The 24,555-nt window shown below is 41.3% G+C and overlaps 1 protein-coding gene across 1 annotated transcript in view; it reads right to left on the reverse strand.

Moving 5' to 3' along the window:
* wasf1 (WASP family member 1) overlaps positions 1 to 24,555 on the reverse strand; it is a 58,139-nt gene that overhangs the window by 1,740 nt on the left and 31,844 nt on the right. The window contains exons 4-10 of the mRNA XM_083898833.1: positions 18,793 to 18,946; positions 14,024 to 14,141; positions 9,875 to 9,958; positions 5,705 to 5,761; positions 5,003 to 5,169; positions 2,923 to 3,102; positions 448 to 1,019 (exon numbers count right to left, since the gene is read on the reverse strand). Of these exons, the coding sequence (XP_083754959.1) occupies positions 448 to 1,019; positions 2,923 to 3,102; positions 5,003 to 5,169; positions 5,705 to 5,761; positions 9,875 to 9,958; positions 14,024 to 14,141; positions 18,793 to 18,946 (1,332 nt within the window). The remainder of the gene's footprint in view (positions 1 to 447; positions 1,020 to 2,922; positions 3,103 to 5,002; positions 5,170 to 5,704; positions 5,762 to 9,874; positions 9,959 to 14,023; positions 14,142 to 18,792; positions 18,947 to 24,555) is intronic.

Below are 24,555 nucleotides of genomic sequence, written 5' to 3' on the forward strand. Positions count from 1 at the left end.
GGAAGAGGATTAGGGCCACAAAGGAAAAAATATTTGAGTTCTGACTTTATTCTCAGAATTCTGACTTTAAAGTCAGACTTTAAAGTTTAAATTCTGACTTAAAACTCAGAATTTCTGACTTTGTTCTCAGAATTCTGACTTTATTCACAGAATTCTGACTTTAAAGTTTAAATTCTGACTTTAAAACTCAGAATTTCTGACTTTATTCTCAGAATTTCTGACTATTCTCAGAATTTTGACTTTAAACTCTGAATTCTGAGAATAAAGTCGAAATTCTAAGTTTAAAGTCAGAACTCAAATATTTTTTTCCCTGTGTGGCCCTAATCCTCTTCCGTATTAATGAAACTTTACTGAAATAGAAGAAGGAGGAAGTGGCAAAACAGGACATTTATGAAGAAAACCCAAACAAAAACATTGTCCTGATCTGTCAGTGATTCCATGTCCTACCTTTCCTGATGGCCTCCAGCAGGACACTGCGTGCGTCGCTGATAGGTGGCAGATTGGCTGGATGGTGCCTCTTGGACCCCACGTCGTGGAGGGTTAGGGTCTGCGGCGAGGCCATGGCTGCGGCTGAGGGGAAGGCCGGCACGGGCGGCGGGCCCGACGGACACGGTGAGGAGCTCCGTGCTCCGGGAAGTGGCAGAGGGGGAGGCGGTGGGGGAGGAGGCAGCATGGTGCCATCTGACTGGGTCCCAGAGCCCATGGATTGGCCTTTGTCCAGGCCCTGCTGGAGGCGTGCCGGGGAGGAGGAGTGGAGAGGAGGCGCCACGGGCGGAGGAGCCGGGTGGAGCACGCCCGGAGCGATCTGAAGAGGAGCAGGGGCAGGTGGGATGGCCTGGGGCTGCTGCTGGACTGGCAGGGGCGGGATGGGAGGAGGAGGGGTGCCCCGCAGGCCTGAGGAGGGTAAAGGGGGAGGCGGAGGGGGGAGAGGGGGAGGCGGAGGAGGAGGCGTGTTGGAGTTGTGGCCTGCTGTCCGGGCTGGAGACTGAGGTCTGCTGTCGGAAAAACCCGAACTGGAGCTGGAGAGAGAGAGAGAGAGAGAGAAATAATGACAGCTAAGAAGGGAGTCAGACAAAAACTTTTAAGATCAAAGTGAAAGATTATTGCACAGATCAGTGTTGTCTCTTTATTTCCACATCCTCCACACTGTGTATACACAGCAGAGGAGTGTAGGCTCAGTCTCTCAGTGTAGCTAAGAGGGGTGGAGCTTAGTCAAGTGTCGATTCCATAGACTGTAAATAAAGATGGATGGAGCCTCCCGGTTTGAAAAGTGGAGGAAGTAGGACGGAAGTAGACCAGCCACCAGGGAGGCGAAAAAGAACTCCGACTTCTCACTTGATTAATGACATCGGTAAACATTTTCCTGAGGAGTTAATGGTCTCAATCTCTATTTTCAGGCCTTCTACATTAGCACATTTTGTAAATTACGTTCCCATTTATGGGAGACGTAAATAGACGATAAAACATGGCATATATGAGTGGACACCAGTGAGAAAACTGACTCGTTGGTAGTTTAACTAATACTAATACAAAGCTTAAGCATGTCGTGAAATAACCTGGTGTAACCATAGACCTTTTTCACAGCAGATATTATTTGACTTAAAAAAGTAGGACAAAGAATATTAGGCTTCCACTCCATACACAGGTTTAAGAGAGCCAGGGTTGTGCTATTGTTGGTTAGGTAACACTAAATACTTCATCCTTTAACCTCTATAAGCTGTTTTTATGCCAGTTATTTTATTTTACAACTGCTCACTGTATTTTCTGGACGTGTTCCAAATGAAGTGACTGAGAAATAATTACACCAGGACTTTTGCACATTACTGTAAAGACCAAACATCATCACAGATTAAATGCTCAAATAAAACACAAGAGAAATGGTGGAAGAAATCATTCATAGAGCGACTTTTTTTTTTTTTAAAAAGTGCAGTGTCACCACAGAGGTTCATTAGTCTGAATAGAGTGATAGTTTTTTGGAACGTTCTATTTCTACTGGAGTGGACTGAAATCCCACTCCTGAGCTAACGGCTACATTAAAGCCTGTATATTATGAAGAAGCCGTGGCTGTGACGGTGGATGGAGCGGCTAAAACCGCGCCGCTGCGACACAAAGAGCCACATGTTCACAATCATTTTTTCCTCCGACCGAGAAAATTGCTGCAGACAAAAAAAGCACAACGCGAGAAAGAGAGTTTTTTTTTCCCCTCCGGGCCACACTTGAGGCTGTATCTGAGTAAATACCTACTCCGTGAGCCGCTGCGTAATGCGTGGAAGTGATTTGCAAGATGGTGAAGTGAGAAAATGAGAGACAGGAAACGTGATCGTGAATCAAAGGGTGAATTTCTCACATTTTTTTCCTCATCTATGGGTCAGAAACGGTAAATAAGAACAGAGGGCGAACGATGTGGATGGACAGATTTATGTAGGAAGATGCTGCAAGGACTTAAAGAAAAAAAAAATCAATGTTTCTGTGGTGCTGTAGCCGCAGCCTTAATCACCCCCTCTGATCTCTCCATTCCTTCAAACAGTGACATATGCAGCCAAAGAGTGCAGCGGAAAAACAACCTGTAATACGCTCAGTGGCCTTAACACTTTATTGATCCTGCCCTTCGCTGAACCTTTTCCTTTTTCTTTCATCTCCAGGAGACAAAACCCACTCATCTATCTATCCGTCCAACACTCCATCATCCTCTTCTTCTTTTCTTCTTCCCTGGGTTTTTCAGTCAGGCTTCAATCCTCAAATAAATGATTCGGGGGGGGGACTTTTAGAATAGAATGTTGCTGCAACTAGTCAATAATAAGGAAATGTCAGAGCTGCAGCATCTTTCTGGTGCACGGATATGCTGCTATGCAAAACCATAAAAAAATAAATATAAAATGAGGTTATGTGTTATGTGTGTGAGTGTGTGTCCTCCTGTCCCACCTGATCACAGAGGGAGGCTTGATCTCTCCCAGTGGGTGCATGGGGGGAGGTGGCGGCGGAGGGTCGTGCGGCCGTGAGTACATTCTGTCCCCGGTACGGTTCAGCAGCTCATTCATCTGGCTGTAGGGCAGCGCCGCCAGCGAGAAGGGCCCGTCCAATTGCTCCATGTAGAGGGGAGCCCTAAGCAGAGAGTTTTCAATTTTTTTAAACTCTTGGCTCTTAGTGTGTTAGTTAGGTTTGTTTGTCGTGGTGTTTTGCCACAAAATGTTCTATACTACTATTTCTAAGTGTGTGTACAGAAGTGTACAGACGCCTTGAAATAGGAAGTGTTTGGTTTTGGTGTTTGCTTTAGGTTCTACGTCGTAAGTTTCACGTTCTGAGGCAAGGAAGAATGAATGAAAGAAATGGCAGATAGAGTGGGAGAATGGATGAATGTTTACTGAGCTGAGGAGTCATACCTGCTGCCTTCTGTCGTCTCACCATTAGAGGTCACTATTTCTTACCAACTGGATCTTTTAATATACCGTTCAAAAGTTTGGGGTAACTTAGAAATGTCCTTATATTTGGAGGAAAAACACTTTTAACAATGAATACAACATTAAATGAATCAGAAACACACTCTATACATTGTTAATGTGGTAAACGACTATTCTAAATGCAAACGTCTGGTTATTAATGGAATATGTACATAGGTGTATAGAGGCCCAATTCTAAATCTGTCAGAAGGCTATTGGATGATAGAAAACCCTTGTGCAATTATGTTAGCACAGCTGAAAACAGTTTTTCTGGTTCTTTGACCAAAGCAAAGTTTGAAGGGCAAAATTATTCTCCGTCTTGACTATATTTTCGATTCATTTTACAACTCTTTTGATGAATAAAAGTGTGACTTTTAATGGAAAACACATAAAAAATTGTATAGGTGACCCCAAACTTTTGAACAGTAATGTATAAAACAATGATGTGTTAACAATGCTGCAGTAATAACTTAAACGATGTGTGGTTATCACCGCTGAGCTGCTCTGATTTGTCTATCGTGTGCACCGAGGCTCGTTTTTGTTTTCTCTCACATCTTCATCAACCGTCTTCATACAGCAGGTGGCTTTAAATTGAGCTTGAAATCCATTTTAATCATCGCCTGGACAAACATTTTAATTTCAGCTATTCGCGGATCTGACAGAACCCTGAGAAAACAAGTCATTTTCATAAAAGCCCTTTCTTATTAATCACATTGACTGGTGGGGGAAATTATTGTATATGAGTGGCACTGGAGCATTGAGTCACAATAAATGCAATCACAGCAGTGACGGACCTTCATCATTAGTGCTGTAGCTGCATTTCCTCCAGTGCCAGTGGAGTGTAAATTGCAAGAACCCACTCTCAGTGGAGTGGGCACAATTTATTTATTTATTTATTTTGCAGATCCAGGGACTGCTGACAAATAAGTGTTTATCTAATCAGCACTGATAAGGCTCATTGACATTTTAAATTAAGTTCTATATCGTCTGTTTCTGTGGACACCAGGAAGCATTTTTAATTGGATCGTTTCAAATCTGCAACACGCTGAATGTCACTGAATGCCCCGTTTACACCAAGTGGCAGTTAGGCCTAGTCCACACACGCATGCATGCAGACAAAAAACCCCACAAAAAATGTCAAGTGTGAGCGACAGACGAGTCCAGAGCAGAATTAAATTTTTAAACAAAAACAATGTAGGGTGATTTTAGTCTTATTTGCAGTTCTGTCTCTTAATCGGTCATCAGAGAATTGTCATTTTGAGCAGACAATGGGAATGGAATAGTTATCATGTTCATACCATGCGACGGAGAGACAGGAATCAAGGCCATTTGTGTTTCTTTTTTAGGAAATATCAGTGTGTAGCAGTGTCTTCTTCTCGATGCGTCATCTTCACAATGACACATTGTGAACCAATTGGCCTAACAACCCAGCAGCAGAAAAGCAGATCAGGCTTTCAAGGCTAAACTACACTGTGTCGGTTTGAGAGGAAACGCAAGGTTAAGCTGTGTATCGAAGACGGTAGACGAGTTCCTGTTCTGTTATGTGATAAATGAAGTTCACATACCTGTTGGTGTGGTAATGTCCCGCAGATCCGTTGGCCTCTCGGTGTCTGTCTTCAGGAATGTCCTGGGCCAGTTCCGCGCCCAGCGCCAGTTTCTGCCACTCCTTCTTGCGATCGTGAGGCGCCCGCGGCACCTTCTCCGGCTCCTGCGGGCGGTCTATTGCCTTCAGCTTCGGTGGAGGGAAAGGCGGCGAGAGGCGATGGTTTTGGCGGAGGTGAGTATGAAATGGTTTAGGGATGAGAGAAAAAAGGAAGAGGGAGAGTAGACAACAGGTTAGCTGTTGATACACACAACAACAACAGGAAAAGGTGACAAACATAGTCCAAATTAGAATTTCAACATGGATATAAGTTGCTGTGTCTGGCTGTTCATTAATCGTGTATAAAGGCAGCTATATCCATCTTTAAATTTGTTTTTATCTTGCTCACTGTTTTTTAAAAGAAAACACTTTTCAGAAAATAAAAAAAAGCATGTCATACAAGCTTAGGAACAGGGAGTGCTCAGTGATGGATTAACTCAAATCATATTATGTAACAGGAAACTGTTGAATGTTGAAATTGATTTTTTTTTTTAAGTCATCAAACAGCACTCTCTGCTTCTCCAGTATGACTATGTCCACAAACACTTTAAAGAAAGTAAGCAGAGAACTTCACACACACACAAAAAATAATAATAATAATAATAAACGCTGTATTTTCACATACCTGCCCTGGAAGGTCTAAGTACCTATAGACCTGATCATACATGCGGGGATCCTGCAACTATAAGAACAAAAACAAAAAAACCACAAGAGAAGCACCAGGGGTGTGAGGGGACGGGGTTTCCAAAAAAAAATAAAAAATCAACACAGCACAGGATTGAGCGCAACACTGCTGCACACAGTCACAACAACAACAACAGAGTGGGCGGTGAGAGTAAGTGGGACAAAGGGGGACAGAGGGGAGAAAAAGTGCTGTTAAACAGAAAATGACACCGTGCACAGCAATGGGGGGGGGGACGTCACAATGCAGGTTGGGAACCCAGCTGCACACACACACACACACACACACACACACACACACACACACACACATAAACAGTGAAATAACAAAGCCGGGCTTCAGCGCAGAACAGAAGATGCAGGTAGAATGACAGAGATGTCACTGGAATGGGAGGACAGTCTATAAAGACATGTTTTGTTTATGCGTGTGACCAATGACGACAACAACAACAACACAACCTAAAGAATGACAGGGAAAAAACACACACACACACACACACACACACACGTGCGAGTCAACTCGACAAAAAGCAGTTTATAACTTCAGGAAATGAAGACGGGGGCCATTTCACAGTTCAACTAAATACTGATATGCATGAAAACACTTGACTTATTTATGCTAAACCACCTCAAGCATTTACAATAAATTAGCTATGCTGACAAGAAAAAAAAACAACAGATGAAAACACACTATATTTCTAGGATAAAGATGTAAAGTTTGAGAACAAATCTTTGGCAAGACTCAAGATTAAATTAAACTTTCTGATAATGCCTTGCCTGTCTATTGGTTATTAGTTTAGTAAATATTACCAACTGTACGTCGGGGACTATTTTCACCAGTGGATTATTACACGTGTAGCGATCTAATGAGCTGTTATTGCAGTACGATGGTTGGTGCGTTGGCTATAAACACACACATACGCTTGCACACAGTAATTGCTCGTACATTCAATTGATTTCTCTTTTGGTATTTGTTGATATGAAGGAAATGTTTTTTCCACTAGAGAGTCTCTGTGATTGTTGTTTTTCCTCGAAGCAGAAAGAAACACCGTGCAGATTGTTTACCTGCGCGTGTCGGGACAAATTTGTTGTGCATCATTCCGTCTAAAATCAAGTACAGGAAATGCCTCACACAGAAAATCCACAATGTGTATATGAGTGTGTGTGTGTGTGTGTTTAAAAAAAAATCAAATGTGCTGGCTGATTCATCACAGCGTGGGTTGTGAACATCGCTTTCATCCGGTTTGACTGAACGACGCTGATATTTGCTCATCCACGCTGCGGTCAGGTGGCCAAAGAGTGAGTGTGGGAATGAATCCTGATGCTAATGCACATTGATTAGGTTCTAATTCATTATGGCCCATTACCCGTGATGAGCATTGGCTGAGCTGAAGCTCACAAACACACACACACACACACACATTGAGATTCAGTGGCCTTATCCAAGACTCGTGCAACACATTCGTCTCTCTGAGCTGACTTCAGACAACAGAAGACGCTGCATCACAACTTTCACTTATCGTCCTCTGCCCATTTTTCAAACTATGCTGAGCCACAAAATCTCGGGCCGCACGCCTGTCATATAAATTAGAAGATTACTCTTACTCAGATTAACCTCTGACTTGCTAAAAGCATTTGCAGGCACTCTCGCCTGGCAATATTTAAACAACCATTGAAGAGCACCATCTGCAGCAAAATAAGTCGGCATACTGTAATAGATTTATTGGAGTATTATTATATGCTTTTAACTTTGTTGGGTGTAGCGCAGGTAGATAACTGATAAAGAATCGCAATTAGACTGTTTATAAAAGTGGATAAAGTGTTCCGGTTGCAAAATGTACTCCTTGAGATTCACTGTTTGATCAGCGTCACCACACTTTATGCAAGTAAGAGATTACAGACGTCACCTGCAACCAGTGCCCTATTGCAGGGTTTCTCCATCCTGCTCTCCTGCATGTTTTAGATGTTGCTCCAACACACCACATTCAAATAAATGGATCGTTATCAGGCTTCTGCAGAGCTCGCTGACTATATGAATCAGGTGTGTTGGAGCAGGGAAACGTCTAGTTTCTCAATCCTGGTCCTCAGGGAAACACTGTCCTGCATGATTCAGACGTTGTCCTGCTCTATCACACCTGATTAAAAATGGTCAGCTCGTCATCGAGTTCTGCAGACGCCTGATAACGAGCTGTTCATCTGAATCAGGTATGATGGAGGAGGGCAACGTCTAAAACACGGAGGGCAGTGAGTCCCCGGGACCAGGATTGAGAAACCCTGTCTTATTGGACACTACAAGCTGTTGTTGTCCACTCACAAAATAGCTGAAGACCTGAAACTAGTAATCGAGGCCATTAACTCCTCAAGAAACTCGCCCCCTGGTGGCTAACTGCTTCTTTTCATCATACTTTCTGGAATTCACTGTTTATTTAATCATTCCAGTCTTTGTTTTAACCGTCTCCTTGTTCTGGGTGTGCAGGAGAGACTTGGCACTGACTGATTACACCTGTGTTTGATCACCACCAACTACCAGCTGTATAAGGACGTCAACCTACAGTGAGTGTTCAACCTATATTCTGGTATACACATCACAGCTGCTCAGTACATAAATGTGTTTGCAGAGTTTCTAGTTTGATTCTCAGAAGATGTTTTTGGTTTCTTCAGTGTGGTTCCAAGCTGTACGACCATGTATGTCTCTGAGTCTGCTTCTGGCTCCAGATTACACAATGCTGTCACACCGTTTTATAGTCAGTCCATGGTTAAAGTGCAAGATTTACATCTGTAAGGCCACCATACGACGCTCCGTCCAACAAAGTGTCGTCACGGCGAAGGTCAGAGTGCAGCACTGTGAAGGTGAATCGCAGAGAAAAGGTCCTCGAAAGAGTGCATCTGCGTGTTTGTTTCGCATTAGCGAGTGTGTACAGTTTGTGTTGGTCACAGCTGTTCTACGGGGAGCTAATTTCAGAGGATCTGTGAGCCTCTCCGCCTGGCCGTCATCTTTCATCTGAGGAGGCGCTGGCTGAGATGGTGTCGCTGTGTAAGCACTGTGACCGTGTGTAATACAGCAGTCGTAGATTTATGTTATATGCAGGATGCATTCTCATGTGGCGCCCTGTGCTCATACTCATATTTTTTTTATTTTTTTTTTGGTGCATGTTCAATTTGACATACTCAGCAGAAATGAATCCATGTTAGTGGGTAAATAACCCCCACACCGAGGCCCCCGCAGCCACAGGACCACCCTGCTGCTGCTGCTGCTGCTGACAACAACACAAACCCCCTCATACAATTCACCCATTTGCTCAGCACATACCACGACTGTATTCATCTGCAGCTACTGGCATTTCTGATGAGAGCACTTAAGTCATCGTTTTAACATAAAAAAAAAACCCATTACATTTAATTGTCTAGAGCACAAGCAGAGTCAAATGTAGCCCTTGTGATTTGATATTTATATCATATTTTTTTGCAACAACAATCCAGTCCACAAATTATCACACATCTCTGCTTCAATGCACGTCAGAATTTAAAGTTAGTTTGATCACTCAACCAAAGCAATGTGCAGTTAGTTAGCCAGAATGTGGCACGTTCATTTTCTTGTTGTTAGTGACTGTTCTTCTCCATGGCTGAATCCCAACCTTCCTGTACTGTAGAGTCCAAGGTAGCAGCATGTTTTACTTCCTTTTAAATATAACTATAACTAGTCAGTAAGGAAGTGATTGTCTTCAAAATAAAGATGGACAGTAGCTGAGGAGAACTTCATACTTCTCTACTTTACACTAGGATGCTGTAGGATAAACCTAAAAATAAAACTTTGCATGTAGTGCTTTTATTCTGTTTTTGGAATATGACTGACCTAATGTTTCGATCTTTCCAGAACCTACTACTACCCCTGAAGAAGTGTTGGAATGCAGCCAGAGCAGGTAAACACTGGAAAAAGTTGAGTTAGTAACATGTTGGAGGCAGGAAGCTCGCTCATCCAGATCAAACCAAAAGGGATACAAGTTATTTGGGATTGAAGGAGGGCTGCAGGCTGCCATGTTGGGAGCAGATGCTCTGCCAGATGCAAAGTCAAGTTGGGGAGAGAGGATACGGAGGGAAGGGGAGGAGGTCTTACCTCTGGGGTACTGAGGAAAGGAGGAGGGGTTTCAGAGAGGATGCTTATAAAGCCCTTGGGACACACATGATAAGGAATATCCAGCTGCACAGAGTTAGACCAGGATCAAGAAAAGGTTGAGAGGAACAGAGTCAGATGGAAAACACTCATACAAATGTCTATTTTTGAATGCAAGTACTTGTGTTAGAAAAATAGAAATCCATCACTCCTGATCTGTATCAGTCCAACATTACACGCAGTAGTACTTGCTTGCACTCAGATACCTCAGGAGGACGTAATACTGTATCTGGTTGGTCCAATGTTTAAAAATCTCCTCTCCTGGAGAGATCAGTTGTGTTCTTTCATCTCTCACACACACACTGTAGCATCTAAACCAGGTGGTCTTGTCGGTGAAAAAGCAGCGTATCTGAGCTCTCAATCTTTGTACCTGTGCAGCAGCTGGCATTGACATTAAGCTTATTTTTTTATGTCCTTGTTTAAGAAAAGACGCCGTTTAAGTGAAAAAAGGAAAAGCTGCTGTTTAAGCCAATACATTAAAAAAGCGTCTTTCTAGTCAGACATGGTCATTAAAACTGCCTGGTTTTGTGTTGCAGATTATGCTGACCGTATTAATTCTTTAAAGATGTACTTAATGCAATATCCTGCCAAAGCATCGAGTTAAAATGTCAACATTTAACACATAATCATTTTTTATTATTATTTATCTGCATCTACATTCAGCTTAGTAATCTGAATAAGCACTTTAGTCATTAAGCTCACAGATGCTCTTGCCCAACTCAAGGAATGTAGACAGATGTAAGTTAAATAACTATTTAAAAGGGAAGCCTTTTGTTTGAGTTTATTTTACATATGTTAATCAAAACCTTACACAACTGAAATGCTCCAAAAACAGACAAAAACCCCTACTTGAGTAGCGCTTCTTTGTTTGTTTTCTTTTTAATGCCCTCGCTTGTTCTGCCTGCCTTTGTTTTATTTGATGTTTTGTCTCCTTTCCACTTTTATTTATCTCTTCTTCTTCTTGCTATGTCACTTTACTTCGTCTAAGTCCTGTGTTTATATGTGTAATTTCTAGCTTGTATATACACTTCCACAAAAAAGCCCTGTGTGCCTGTGATGACATGCAGCTGCTGTGGCTCGGAGCCGGGCACCATTTAGGTTGTCAGTCCTGGTCCATCTCTGTGAAGGTGCAGTTAAGATGTATGTGAAGTTGTATCAAAAAGCTATAATGATGGATTATATTTATTGTACTCACAATAGCGTTTGGCTTTAGGGGGAGTTTATAACTGAACATGACCTTCCTGACTCCAGACTTAAAACAACCTAATGCTTTTGTGGCTTTTGCAACTTTTCTTTAAAATTCATTTCATAAAAAACAAATAAGCAAAGAGACTGACATTTATGGCACAAATAAGACGGACAACTCCTCGCTGCCTTGTAGTCTCTTTAATATTCCGCACACTTCTTCACTAGTGGCGAGCAAAAGTGCACATTTCTTTAATAAAATAAAAGCTTGTCACTTAATCAAGCTATGCACACAACAATGCCCCGGCAGTGATATATTTAAGCTAGATCAAATTCAGAAAGCATTTATTCCTTCTTCAATTGGCTTAATAAGAAGAACAGTGTGGGATTTAAATGCCACTATTTTTCAATGAAAATGCCAGTAAGTGCTGTCATGACAGAAGAATGGGACACAAAGGGTATTCTCCACAGGAGACCAAACAGCACCGATGTGTCTCTCATCTCCACTCTTACCCACTGCTCTCTCTTTGGACTTTTCCCTCATCGCTCAGACTCACTCAGCACAGACTAACACAGCTAACACGGGAGCTAAAGAGATTGTGGCTTTCTTTTCCTTTCTCCTCCCTCTGCTGCACCTCATTCATCACCGGCTGCCAATCTATATGTGCCAGTTTTGTAAACTCCCGAGTTTATAAACTATTGACCGAGTAAGAAAACCATCTGATGGTTGAATAAGACGAAGCAAAGCACACAGTACGTAACGAACCTCTGCAGAGGAAATGTTGTGCGTGGTAATCTCGCTCCTCTCATTGACCCTGTCTTTGTCAGGTACCAATTTCCAGAAGTCTCCAATTCAGAAGTGGAGATTTAAATTACAGTATGGTCTCTTTTCACAGCCAGCACTCTGAGTTTATCTGCTCTGCTTCTATTTTCGACAACTCCCAACACATAATTTCAACATTTTTATGCAGCAGATGAGTTTGTTTCGGATCACCACTTGAGTGCATTATCAATGAGGGCAATCAAGTCCGAGCTTTGGCTTAGCTCAGCCCTCTCCGGCTGTTTAGATGACATAAAGTTGTGTTCTAATCAGCGTTGTAAAATCCTCACCATATTTCTCAGCCATAACTCGTAAAATATAAAGTCAGGAAAACTGAGCAAGAGTAAAAAAAGGGAGAAGACTGGATGAGTGGCACGGCTCGAACATTGTCTGTCACAGAGCGAAACGTGTTGGCAGCCAATCTTCACAGTGAGTGACATGTGACACAGGCTGCATCGTAGATCATGCTCAATTTAGATTGTTATAGATTTGTCTGAACCGTGTGTGTGCATGTGTGTGTGGTTGTCTCTGGAAAAAAGAATCTAGAAGTTTAAAAGCAGGGAATATAATGGATGTCTGTAATTTACTGGTTGAAATAATAAGGCGCAGCACCAAGTGTATACATAATTACAGCAACACACACTCACACTCACACACTCAGTTTATGAACGCCGTGACTGGGGCACATTAAGACGATGCAGCAGAACGACTCGATCAACAAGCTGATGAAGTCCAAATGTATCGACGATTCACTAGATTTCACCTGTTAGCGTATCCGTGCGTGTAACGTGAGAGCAGGAATCTTTATTTTCTGCTCTTTAAATGACTTGAATGTCTGCATGCTTCCCAAAGACAAACACATAATCTCTCCACACTGTATTTACCCTCCCCAAAATCCTCATTCAGACCATTTATCTCCTGTGATGGTTACAAAAACCAACAAATATGTGTGCGTAATCCCTCTAATCCATGCTGCTCTCCCTGCGAATGTCCTCTAGGCCTTTCCATGGGGTCTGTCTAACTGCCAGTGTGGTGAGGGAGGGAAATGAATGAGGCTTTACAAGCCAAGCCCACCCGGGGCTTTAATTAGGATGAAATAACTGGAATGAGCTGTGGCTACAAGCAGTCATATCAACCCAACTCCTCGCCGCAGATGAGCGTCGTTTCGTTTTACATTTAGGCGAGAAATCAATCAATGTGTGTGTCTTTTGCTATTAAAGAGCAGATGACCAACATGAAGAACGATGAGTCCAACAAATTCATGACCAAACGCACCCTCTGCCTACGACGCCACGTTCCCACCATCATTAAAAACCTCATAACCGGCAAATTATAACCTCTTCATTTACATGAGCCCTCTATGGGAAATCACTCCCCTTATTCTCCGCTGACGGGCTTTGATTGACTACGAGAGAGCAAAGCGGAGGAGCACGCCCCGCGCTTCCCACGCAGGGAAAAAGCAAGCTGGTACTGATTACAGCTCCTGGTGTGGAGGGTGGGAAACCCCTTCTTCCTCCTTCGAGTAAGGGGGTGAGAGCTCTGCGCTTGATAAGCGATAGAAGGATTCTGTGGAAGTGAAAGAGCTTTTCTACTTAATTGGTGCGTCTGTGTTAATCAAAATTAAACAAACACAAACGCGTGTGACTGCACATGTGTGTCAGAGCTTCCTCTCGAGGAGGCTGCATGTGTGTGTGTGTGTGTGTGTGTGCAGAGAGGTGATGCACACTGAACAGCAGATGCTTCCATTAATTAGATGCAATGATCACACAAGTAATAACTGAGAGGGCTGACTAGAGGAAGACTTGATTAATCTATGACTGGTGGCTAATGAATGCATTAGAGTACATGGTGCAAATCCAGGCTTATAAATCTATCACTGAATCACCCTGTCCATTTATTCAAGCAGGACACATCAATCTGTATCCGCAGAGGGAACAGGAAGTCTTCCCACGCACTAAACTCAGCGTTTTCATTTCGAGGGCGCTCGTCATAAACACCTCCATCTATTACAGAGTCGGCATGGGGAAAAAAAAAGAGTAAAAATATACACCGTCGAGGGCCCCGTGCTTGTCATTTCCAACACTTACCTTCTGTTTCCGTCTCTCCTTCCTCTTGTCCTCCGTGTCCTGCAGCATCTTCTCTCGCCACAGATCGAAGAAGTAGGACGGATTGGTGTAGAACTTCAGACCCTCCTTTCCATCGTCCCTGAGGACGGATAAAGGGAGACTCATTTCATTTTGGTTGGTGAATAAACAACAGCAACACAAAACCCTTATCTGTAATGATTACACTTAGAAATAAAAGTGCTAAGGAGAACCATATAAGGTTCTTCGGCTTGTCCTCATAGGAGAACCCTTTTTGGCTCCAGGTAGAACCTTTTTATAAAGGTTCCACCAAGAACCCCTTTAAAACCCTTTATTCAGGAAAGGGGTTTCAAAGTGTTCTCTGGATCAAAATGGTTCTTACTGGAACCATTAGTGTTAAGAACCCTTGAAAAACCCTTTCTTCAGGGAAAGGGTCTTCCAGGTAGAACCTCAGCTCTTGTAGAAGAACCCTTTTGGAACCCTTATTTCTAAGAGTGTAGAGAAAACAATTCTGCTTTGGTTGATTTTAATTTCAAAGCCAACATATGGAGTATATACTACTATAATAAAAACTATAATACGGTTTTATTTCAAATCCCTGTGGCTACCAGTTTACTGTAAATGGTAGGGCAGTTATTGTCATTGTCAGTTTATTTGCTAATTATTATAGCAGTAATTTGGGCAGGAAATGTGGTAAAGTAAAGATATCCCAGAATGTAGTGGCAGATAATGGTACATAAAATAGCTTATTTTGAGACTACGATATCAGACTACAAGAAAAGTATTGCATTATAATTTGTGAGGAGATCAAACTAGAGAATGTTTTGATATTTACATAAAAAAATGATAAGACTGATTATACTAAAGTATTTCAGCTCCTCATATCAGTAGAAATGTGTCTTAATGTGACAGATGCTGCAGAATCTGGACATGTGAGAAACAAAGAGTGAGCGATACGTTTGATAATCATCATCACATCTTCCTTCCCTCATCATGTCATATCTATTCACCATTTGTCATAAATAATATCCTCAGTCCTGCTTTATCATCACTGTCTCGACTGTCTCATCACAGAGGCCATTGTGTCACTTGAGGATGCAGAGCTACGTCGGCGACGAGGGAAAGGAAAGACGAAGACGGTACTTATCATATCTCATCCTACACAAATGCTCATACTCTGAATATGCTACCAAAAAAAATGTACTCCATATAACTTCCATATATTGCTTTAATAAAATATCCGATGCGCCCTGAGTGGTAGAGTAATGACGCAAGGCAAAACAGACAAACATGATACATATCATGCCCGTTCCAGTATCGGGATGATGAAACTCTACTCCAACCGGTTGCAACCGCTGCAGGTACAGCCTGTTAAGTTCTCAATACTTTAGTCATTTAACAAAACCATAAATGTTCAGACGCGTAAGGATTGATTTTCCTCTCAAGTTACAGTTGAAGACACCAGCAGGTTAGGGTTATTAAGTTATTTAAGGAAAGAGAAGACTGCATTCTTGTTAACATTGTTTTGGAGTAGATATAGAATCATTGCATTACGATATATGTACCGTCATTTTAATTGTTGTGTGTTGAATTTAATGCGTGTGTTAGTTTGTGTGTATGAGAGCAGGGAGGATGAAACAGAAGCAGTGCTGAGGATGGAAGTCAGGATCAAAGAGAACATGAGAGAGAGAGAGAGAGGCGTGAGGACGAAAAATGAGAAGTAAGAAAAGATAAAAGTAAAGTACTTTAAATTATGAATCATGAGAGTGTAATAATGGCTGTCCAAGATAATCACAATCAGCCGTTTAGTGCATATGAACAAATCAGCTCTGGAGACGGAAATAAATGAAGAGGGAACTAAAAAATCATTCATCAGCTGGGAAAAAAAACAGAATATGACTCATTATAATCTTTATTTGGCTGTATGTGTCTGACTAATTAACCACAGCTGAAATCAAAAGGAAATCAGATGAAATGATCCATTTATTGCGTTAAATTGTCAAAAATGTGGTTACTTATTGTGTTTTTGATGATTCAGTGAATGTCTTCAAGCTACCTTGTAATAGGTATAACACTTAAATGTTATAGGCCATTAGTCTATGACCAATTAACAAAACATGATGAATCTATAATGACTTTAAGTTGCAGCCCTAATATTAACTGATGTATACACTGTACATACAGCGTGCAATTCCTATGTTACTAGACTAGTATTAAACCTTAATCCAAGTTAAACCTATGATCAGTAAAAACAGAGCATTGGTTGTGAAATAATCACATTTTGGTATAAGGCCTAACTGTTTGGGTACCACTCTACACCTGCAGCCGTTTCCTTAGTGCATGTGTTTTCAGACATAAACTCCAGATAATGAAGAGTTTGCCGTTCACTCGAGATGGAACGGTAGCAGCGGGAGGATGTCAGGTGGTGAGACCCGTTTCAAAACAGCAGGAGAATCTCTGGAGGATCCAAGTGAGGGGGTGACGCCTGCCTTGAGCCCCAGGCATGACACGCATCCATTTAATCACCGTGGATTATCTGCCGTTTCAAGGGAAAGGAGAGCTGGGAATAGAATCTCTAAAGTCATGTCGTCCAGAGCGACTTTTGCAGACATTTGCGATCACACATGCGGCCCTTTTTGCGGGTATCCTAAATAAACAACTTAAACTGGTGGCCATTTGGTACCATGTTGAGTAAAATGTTTAATTCTTAAAGATAGGCTACATTCATGTTCTCGCTGTAGTCTTTTTTCTGCACACCAGCCTCTTCTGTTATTTCTTGGATCATAAAACATGGGACATGCATTAGTAACTCCACTCCACTCGACTACATTTTCAAGGTTTGTTACTCGGACTTTGAGAAATATGATTAAGTGCAATTTCTGTCTGGCTAACACGTTTACATGTCTTTTTAAAAGTCAATTTCTGGAGAATGTCCGAAGGTCAGTGCATTTCTGAAAGTAGTTCATGAATACAAGAATAAATAAATCAATAAAGAGACTGTGTTTGGCCTGAAAACCTTTTCTGAACTGGTTTGGTGAGGGTGATGTATTCAGGGACATGTCAGATGCTGGAGGTGATTAAGAAAGAGGGGAAAAAAAGGCGGGGAAGACAGGTGAGAAAACAGCAGGGTGAGAAAGCAAAGGGGAGGATGGGAGTGTAAAGCAAGAGCAGACTTTTTAATGGATTATTCATCGTCGTCATCACTTGGCGTGAAATCTTAAGAGACAAGAAAGATGCTGAGAGTGAAAGAAGCAAACGCCTGTCTGTAATGTATCTGAGTATACACTAAGAGGCTCATGCAGATAATCCCACGTAAACAAACCATATCATATTTAAGCTCTTACCCACACACTCTCTAAACCCTACATCAAGTCAAACTGACTTTTATAATGCTGTTACAGCGTCCGACAGACACATTACGCTGAAGAACAACCCAGCATTCAATGCTATTTGTGCACTTTTCTGTGAAGTGAGTGGGGAGTGAGTGACTATTTCCTCTTTGTGATTTTTTTTTTTTCCTCCCATTCTTCAGCGTGGGAGTGGAAGCAGACCATAATGTACCTGAAGATCAAAGTGGTTGGAGTCACGCTGGTCTCGGAGAAAAACTGCTGCAATTCAGCGGATAACTCGGCAGTTTTCAGTGGCACGATGTTTTCATTTTAAACGGCACTCCATCATCACGAGCCTACTCCGGTCAGTACGTTTCCACACACAACTGTCCTGACGTCCTATACAAGCACTTTGTCTGTGTCCGCTTTCACTGCTCTAGATAGGTGATATGCCGCCATTTTGACTTGTTAGTACTAGTTAGTAGTATTTTTTTTGGTTGACCTATTAAAACAGCTGGTAGTTGGTAGCAGGTCTTTCTATGCTATCATTAACTTTTGAGCTGATATTAACCCTTTAACACCTAAGCCTTAAATTGTCCATATGTTTTGCTTATTTTAACTGTAAGTGCTTTTGTATGGAGGACCAAACCTGACGTAACAATAAATAAATAAATAAATACAGGAATAAATGATTTGACCAATCATGCTGTTGACTGAGGTTAGGACCTCCTACCTCATTAACATATGGACACAAAAATAAATAAATAAATGTAGAAATACATGTAAAGCATTTATTTATTCCTGGATTTATTTATTTATTATTACATCAGGTTTCGTCCTCCATACTTTTGTCCATTTTTCCAGGGTAACTTTCAATATCTGGCAGTTATTTCCAATTTACTGCATGTTATGACAATGTATGTATTGACAATTTAAAATGAAGAAAAACAAAAACTTTGTATTGAGAAGAACACTGTAGTTCTACTTGAACACAGAGTTAGCGTGTTAAATTTGAAATATGAACAGTACAAAACATATTTAAAGGCGCCATATGTAAGAATGTGGCCAAAAACAGTTACTACACTGAAATTCAAAATAACGAGGTCTTTTAGGTTTCGTTTTCTCCGCCGTTGTAGCTCAGACGTAACTGGCAACCCGTGGTTGCTCGGCGTCTGAGACTCTACTGACTGCAATGATTGGTAGAGGGCGGTAGGTGGCGCCACATGCGAAAACATGATTTCTCCGCAAAATATATTTTTTAATGCGAATATTTTGTCTGTACTGTTGTTGTTGGTTAGGCTGGCTAACACGGCTGGAATATTTTCCGATAGCATAAACCATTGCGTAATTACGGTGATGCAAAGTGCGACACTTGGTGTTGAAGATTTAAGACCACTTGCGTGATCATGCTACAACAACATGCTAACATGCATAGATTCAGACCTGTAGGGCGAGAGGATGTTGAGCGGTGGCGGCTGCTCGCAGGTGTGGAAGGTCTCCTGCAGAGGGATGGGCATCGACGTGCGGTCGAAAAGCTGCTGGTCCTGAATAGTGGAACTCCTGAATGCCTTTCTCATAGTGATGTCCTGAAGAGACACTGGAGGAAGAAGAAGAAGTGGAATTGACAATTATTAATCGTCAGGCAGTGATAGATATGTGCTCTTAGTTGTACTTTCCCCTGATGGTCCCTTGGCTCACATTCAAACATCCGCTAGATTTCTGTTTCCCCTCGTCTCTCACAAACACAACAATTACGACTCTGCCTCATCATTACTGCAATCAAAATCGACATTGATAAAATGATCACACTCAACGTTACGGAACGCTTAACCTATTAGGAACCACTCATCACCTTCCTGCAGGCTAACTCTAAACTGTCCTTCTAATTGGCTGATTTCAATTCTCACCAAAGCAAAAAAAAAAGACTCAGCACATGACGACAGCTAAGCTAAACTAAGCTAGATCAGACCGAGGTCATCTGTCAGATGCTGTGGGACTAATTGGCCTTCTTTCATGCAGGAACAGCTGACATTTTCTGAGGGCACACCAATAACAGGAGGAAAATCGATGTTGTGCAGCTAAAGAAAAGAAAAAAACAGGTTGGAGAATTTGCTGAAGGGAAAATAAAAAAAATAGACTCTAACGCCTAACCCCCACTCTGGTAGGGCCAAGAAAAAAGGTCTTGGAACTAAATCTAGAGCGTTTGCAACCAGAGCTGAATTATACATAAGGGAAGGACAAGTGGATACACCTTACTTCACTCTGCCCAAGGGTAGAGTGGAAACAGTCATGTGGAGTATTGTTATACAGTATATTATTAGCTTTTCTACCACACACACACACACAACACAATATACCACCACAGAATCCGACAGTCACCTATAACCTCCAGAAAGTACCATCGACCTGTGTACAACCGAGAAAAGAAAAGCTTTCCTTTAATTAAATAAGACAAAGAAAAGGCAGAGACGGGCTACAGCAATCCGATCCTCTGTGTACAGCGGGATAATGACTTCCACAGACTCTCAGTGTAGTGGGGGGAGCAGCCACCTGAGGCACTGAAGTATCGTTATTAACAAACGCCATCGAGCGAGCAACATTTGTAACGCGGGAGAGAAAGAGACTGGAAGGAAGAGGGGGAGGTGAAGACACTGCACTGAGACACAGAGGTGTTAGGTAAAAGTGAGAGGGGACACACTGAGACGGAGCACAGAGGTGGTGAAAAGGTATTAAAAACAAACAGAAATATGGAGGCTGGATTTTGGCTTCAAGGGAAGAGAGAAACAGACTAGAAACAGCATTAAACAGAAATGACCTTTGACCTCCTGCCTGTGTCTCACGTACACCCAAATAGTGTTTAAAAAAGTATATATATATATATAAATACTAATCCACTGTCCTGTTTGGCTTGCTTTCACCTTTTTTTTTTTTTATTCAATATAAATTGGAGCTGAAGTGAGGATTTGTTTGCCAAACTAAAAATGCTGGGTTACAGCAGAAAAGTGTGAGTAACTTAGGTTCAGATAAGTGTGTTTTCTCACAGCTCAAGAGATTGTGTTTCGTTCCCGTCTTATTTTTAGGGACGCTGCAGCGTTTGCCAGATCTCAGGACTTTTTCTCAGGACTTTGAGCGAGATAAACTAAAAAAAAAGAACAGAGAGATCCAAGTGGTAATAAACTGGAACTGTATTCTTGATTAACTACAGCACTATGGAGAACCATTTCAGCTAAAATGAAATAAATACATACACACAGAAATAAGTAAATATACCCCTGAAATACATAAATATGGCTATGAAATAAATGATGGGGATCTATGATTAACCACGGCCCCTCATTTGCATACAAGGATTGGAAATGAAAAAGAGAGGGTAATAAACGTGGCTCTTCAAAATAAAAGTATCCCGAAATAAATAAATGTGACATAACAAAAATAAAAGTCTCCGGAAAATAAATAAATAAATAAATAAATGTGACGCTTGGAAATAAATGTGTCCTGAAAATAATATTTTTATTTATTTATTTCATAGCCATATTTATTTATTTCTGTTTTTATTTATTTATTGCAGTTTTTATTTATTTATTTGTTTCATTTTGACTGCGATGGCTCCCTATACAGTACATCAAACTTGTATCAGGTCATAAAATAAGAGCTGTAGTGCTGAAATCAAAGCCACAGTTACACTCTCCACAGAGATAGGACATATTTGATGAATAAGTAGTGTGGTAAGATTAAAGAGAATTGAGATCAAGACTCTTTTTCAGTCTGAGGTGAAAGAAAGATGGACTTTCTTTTCATGGTTTACTGATCCCATAGATGAATTCTCTGTTTCCACAAAAAAGGTGAGAATAAAGGTCAAGACAGAAGCTCCAGGAAACGTGCTCTCCTACTCACAAACCTACAGTAATAGTGACTGCTACAGACACATGACACCCTGTTGGCACCAGACGTAGCCACTGGCTAAACAGTGCGTGTCAATTTGATGTTGCTGAGCGCTGCACGTTGAACAAGAGCTCAGCGCTCTGCTGGCCCACAGCATTTAGAGAGAGAAGAGAGCTGTCAGGTGATGTGACAAAAGTCTGAAAGTGGAAAAAACAAGAGAAGGCCACTGCAGAGGTGTGGGTCAGGATTTGAAGTTAACGCAACTGTGAACCTCTACAAAACACTGCATACGACTATATTTTCGTTTAAAAACAGCATTTTCAGTCTGTTTCAGAGCTTAGTCCCAGAAAGTTCTCCTAACAAGAAAGTGACTCTGAACAGTGATTTTATGAGACTGATAACGAGGTAAAAACTGAAACTGAAAGAACTGCGTTATCGTTTCCAAAAGGTCTCGGTTTAAGACTGTCAATAATAAAACACAGTCCCGGAATTTTTCAAACAAAATGGAGCCAGTGCTGTTTTTAATTATGGGGCTTTAAAATGCCCCACGAAAACAATACACAATTTTCTACATCAGGGGTCTCAAACTGGCATCCCGGGGGCTAAATGCGGCCCCCCACTTAAAATCATGTTATAATGAAAACAAGGCCCACGACCTCACCGTCTTTTTAACACAGTGTGTAGCTCAGGCACAGCTGCCAGCGAGGTGATAGAATATAATATAGGTTTGCTAGCAATGTTTTTATAACAGTAATAATAAGACATTTGGTCATAATTATCCCATTATTAAATGTATCATACACAACATTCAATTACATATATAAATACGCTTGTTAGTGCCCGAGCCACGAATGGCAGTGGTGCCGAAACGTCTCCTGGTAGAAATTTTAATTACAGTTGTCCACACTCTTATTTATGTAATATAATATTTGATATCAATACATTAATTGTGCATCATAAATAATATTATGAATACGAGTGTGATATCATGATGCAATATTGTGAACAGTTGAACTTTGTTCTCTAGGCTTGACCACAAAAGATGCGCATTGGCCCCCAGGTCATTTGAGTTTGAGACCCCTGTTCTACATGATAATTACAAACCATCTAAAACCAGCTAAATTATCAGTTCTGTTTATCCCATTTGTGAGAGGATTTGTAGTGAGGGGTTGTGTGTGTGTGTGTGTGTGTGTGTGTGTGTGTGTGTGTGTGTGTGTGTGTGTGTGTGTGTGTGTGTGTGTGTGTGTGTGTGTGTGTGTGTGTGTGTGTGTGTGTGTGTGTGTGTGTGTGTCTTAAATAAACTGTGTGGTCCAATTGTCAAACACTCCTATGTGTGTGAGGACATGTTGACCTTGTGAGGACATTTTGGCTGGTCCACACAACTTTAACTGGCTTTTTGACGATTAAGTGTTGGTTTAAGTGTTAAGCATTTAGTTGTGATGGTTAAGGTTAGGGTAAGGGGCTTTGTGAATGCATTATGTCTGAGTGTCCACACAAAGAATGCAAAACCAGCATGTGTGTGTGTGTGTGGAGGTGGAGCAGCATCTTGTCCGGTCCCTTATCAGTAAGCGAGCGGTGGATAGTTTATCTCTGTCTCTTTCATATCTTTCTCTTTTGACAGATAGAATGTCAGTAAAACACCCTCAATCAAAGTGAGTTGAGGAAGTTCTTGTCACTCCGACACACACACACTCTCTCTCTCTCTCTCGCTCCCGTCTCCTTCAGCCTTAACTCGAAATTTAAAGGAAACTCTCTCTCTTTTCATCCCCTCACACATATATAGACACAGTCCTACACTGAGCAACTGAAGATAAGGGGAAAAAAAGGCACAGGCCGAGCTGTCTTTCAGAATGCAGGCACAGCTCTCTATCCTCTTGTATCTCAATGCAAATGCTGCCCTATATTTCTCTGCCTGCGTACTCCTTCCTGCAGCACTGAACCGTGCTCGCCTCTCTCTGAGGTTGAAGAGTTCAGGAAGAGGCAGATAGATGGATGATAAAAAATTAACATGGAAACATGCAAATGAGAAGGAAGGACTGGTGTTTGTGCTCCTTCTCTTTCTAAGGCTTATTTACCGTTTGTCGTTAAAATACATTAAGAGTTATGCTAACCAGCTGTGTTTAGTATTGGTACACTGGATACAGATTTACACACGTGTTGATGTGTTGACAGTCGTCGTGACCTTAGAACTCTCTGGGTGCTTTTGAACTATCATAACCACAAATTACACAGCGAGTCTTTAAAGCATGAAGTTTCTAATTTTCCCATGACCCTTTGCCAAATGGCGAGGCCTGATTGACATTAGTGCGTGTGCATAAATACAAGCTGTGTGTACAATCCTCTTAAGTAGTAACATGTAATCCTATTAAAATGATGCTTATTCTCACTTACATAGTCTTAAAAGCTACACTAATCATGATTTAACCTCAGACATAAAGTAGATGCACTGTTATGCCCTGAGAAAACATGTTTGTTGTTTGCTAATGCTAATCGCGGACGCTAACCGCAAATGCTATGTTAGCTTCACGTTTACTGCTGTTTTTACTGCCAGTAGGCCTGGGCGATATATCGGTTTTATCGATTAATTCGAATTTTTTTGTCCCGGACGATTTAAAAGATAAAAACATTGATTATTTTCACCTCTTACTACGGCGCAACTTTTGCCCTCGGGAGCTTCCGTGCGGAATATAATATTAATTATTTTGTCTTTAGTAGTTTAAAAAAAATCGATTTAAATCAGAAATTGAATTTTTTAATGACAAAATCTGGGATTTTATTTTTAGGCCATATCGCCCAGCCATAACTGCCAGTGTTTAATACTAATACTGGTCTGACGCACTACAAGAACAATGTAGTGCGTCTTGCCACTGTATAGGAATGTAAATATGAAGCATTATATATATATGAAAAGGATGACAATAAATTCAAACTTGGCAGAGAGTATTTACTTCAAAATCTTCTCACTTCACCCTGAGTGTGCCAGACAGAAGGTACAGTAGAACACTGAAGCTCCTCTGAGCACACAACACTTCTTCTGGGGGAATCAGTGTGAAGTGTGTACCTCTGTAAACCTGACGGGGTTTATACGCTCAATGTCTTCAGGCAAATGACTCATCTTTCCACTGCGGACTTCAGCAGTCACAGGGGGAAAACAGACATGTCTGAATTGCAAATAAAGCCATTTAAGTTACGTTTGTTTGAACGGATTTCAGACACGGAAACAAAGAGAGAGATGAAAGAGCGGGTAATGTAAATTGTACAGGTAACAAGCAATAAAACTAAAGAAAGTAGATACACCGTTTATAATAGAAGGATACGAATAAA

Source organism: Microchirus variegatus (genome assembly GCF_963457635.1).
Source record: "Microchirus variegatus genome assembly, chromosome: 12".
Lineage (NCBI taxonomy): Eukaryota > Metazoa > Chordata > Actinopteri > Pleuronectiformes > Soleidae > Microchirus > Microchirus variegatus.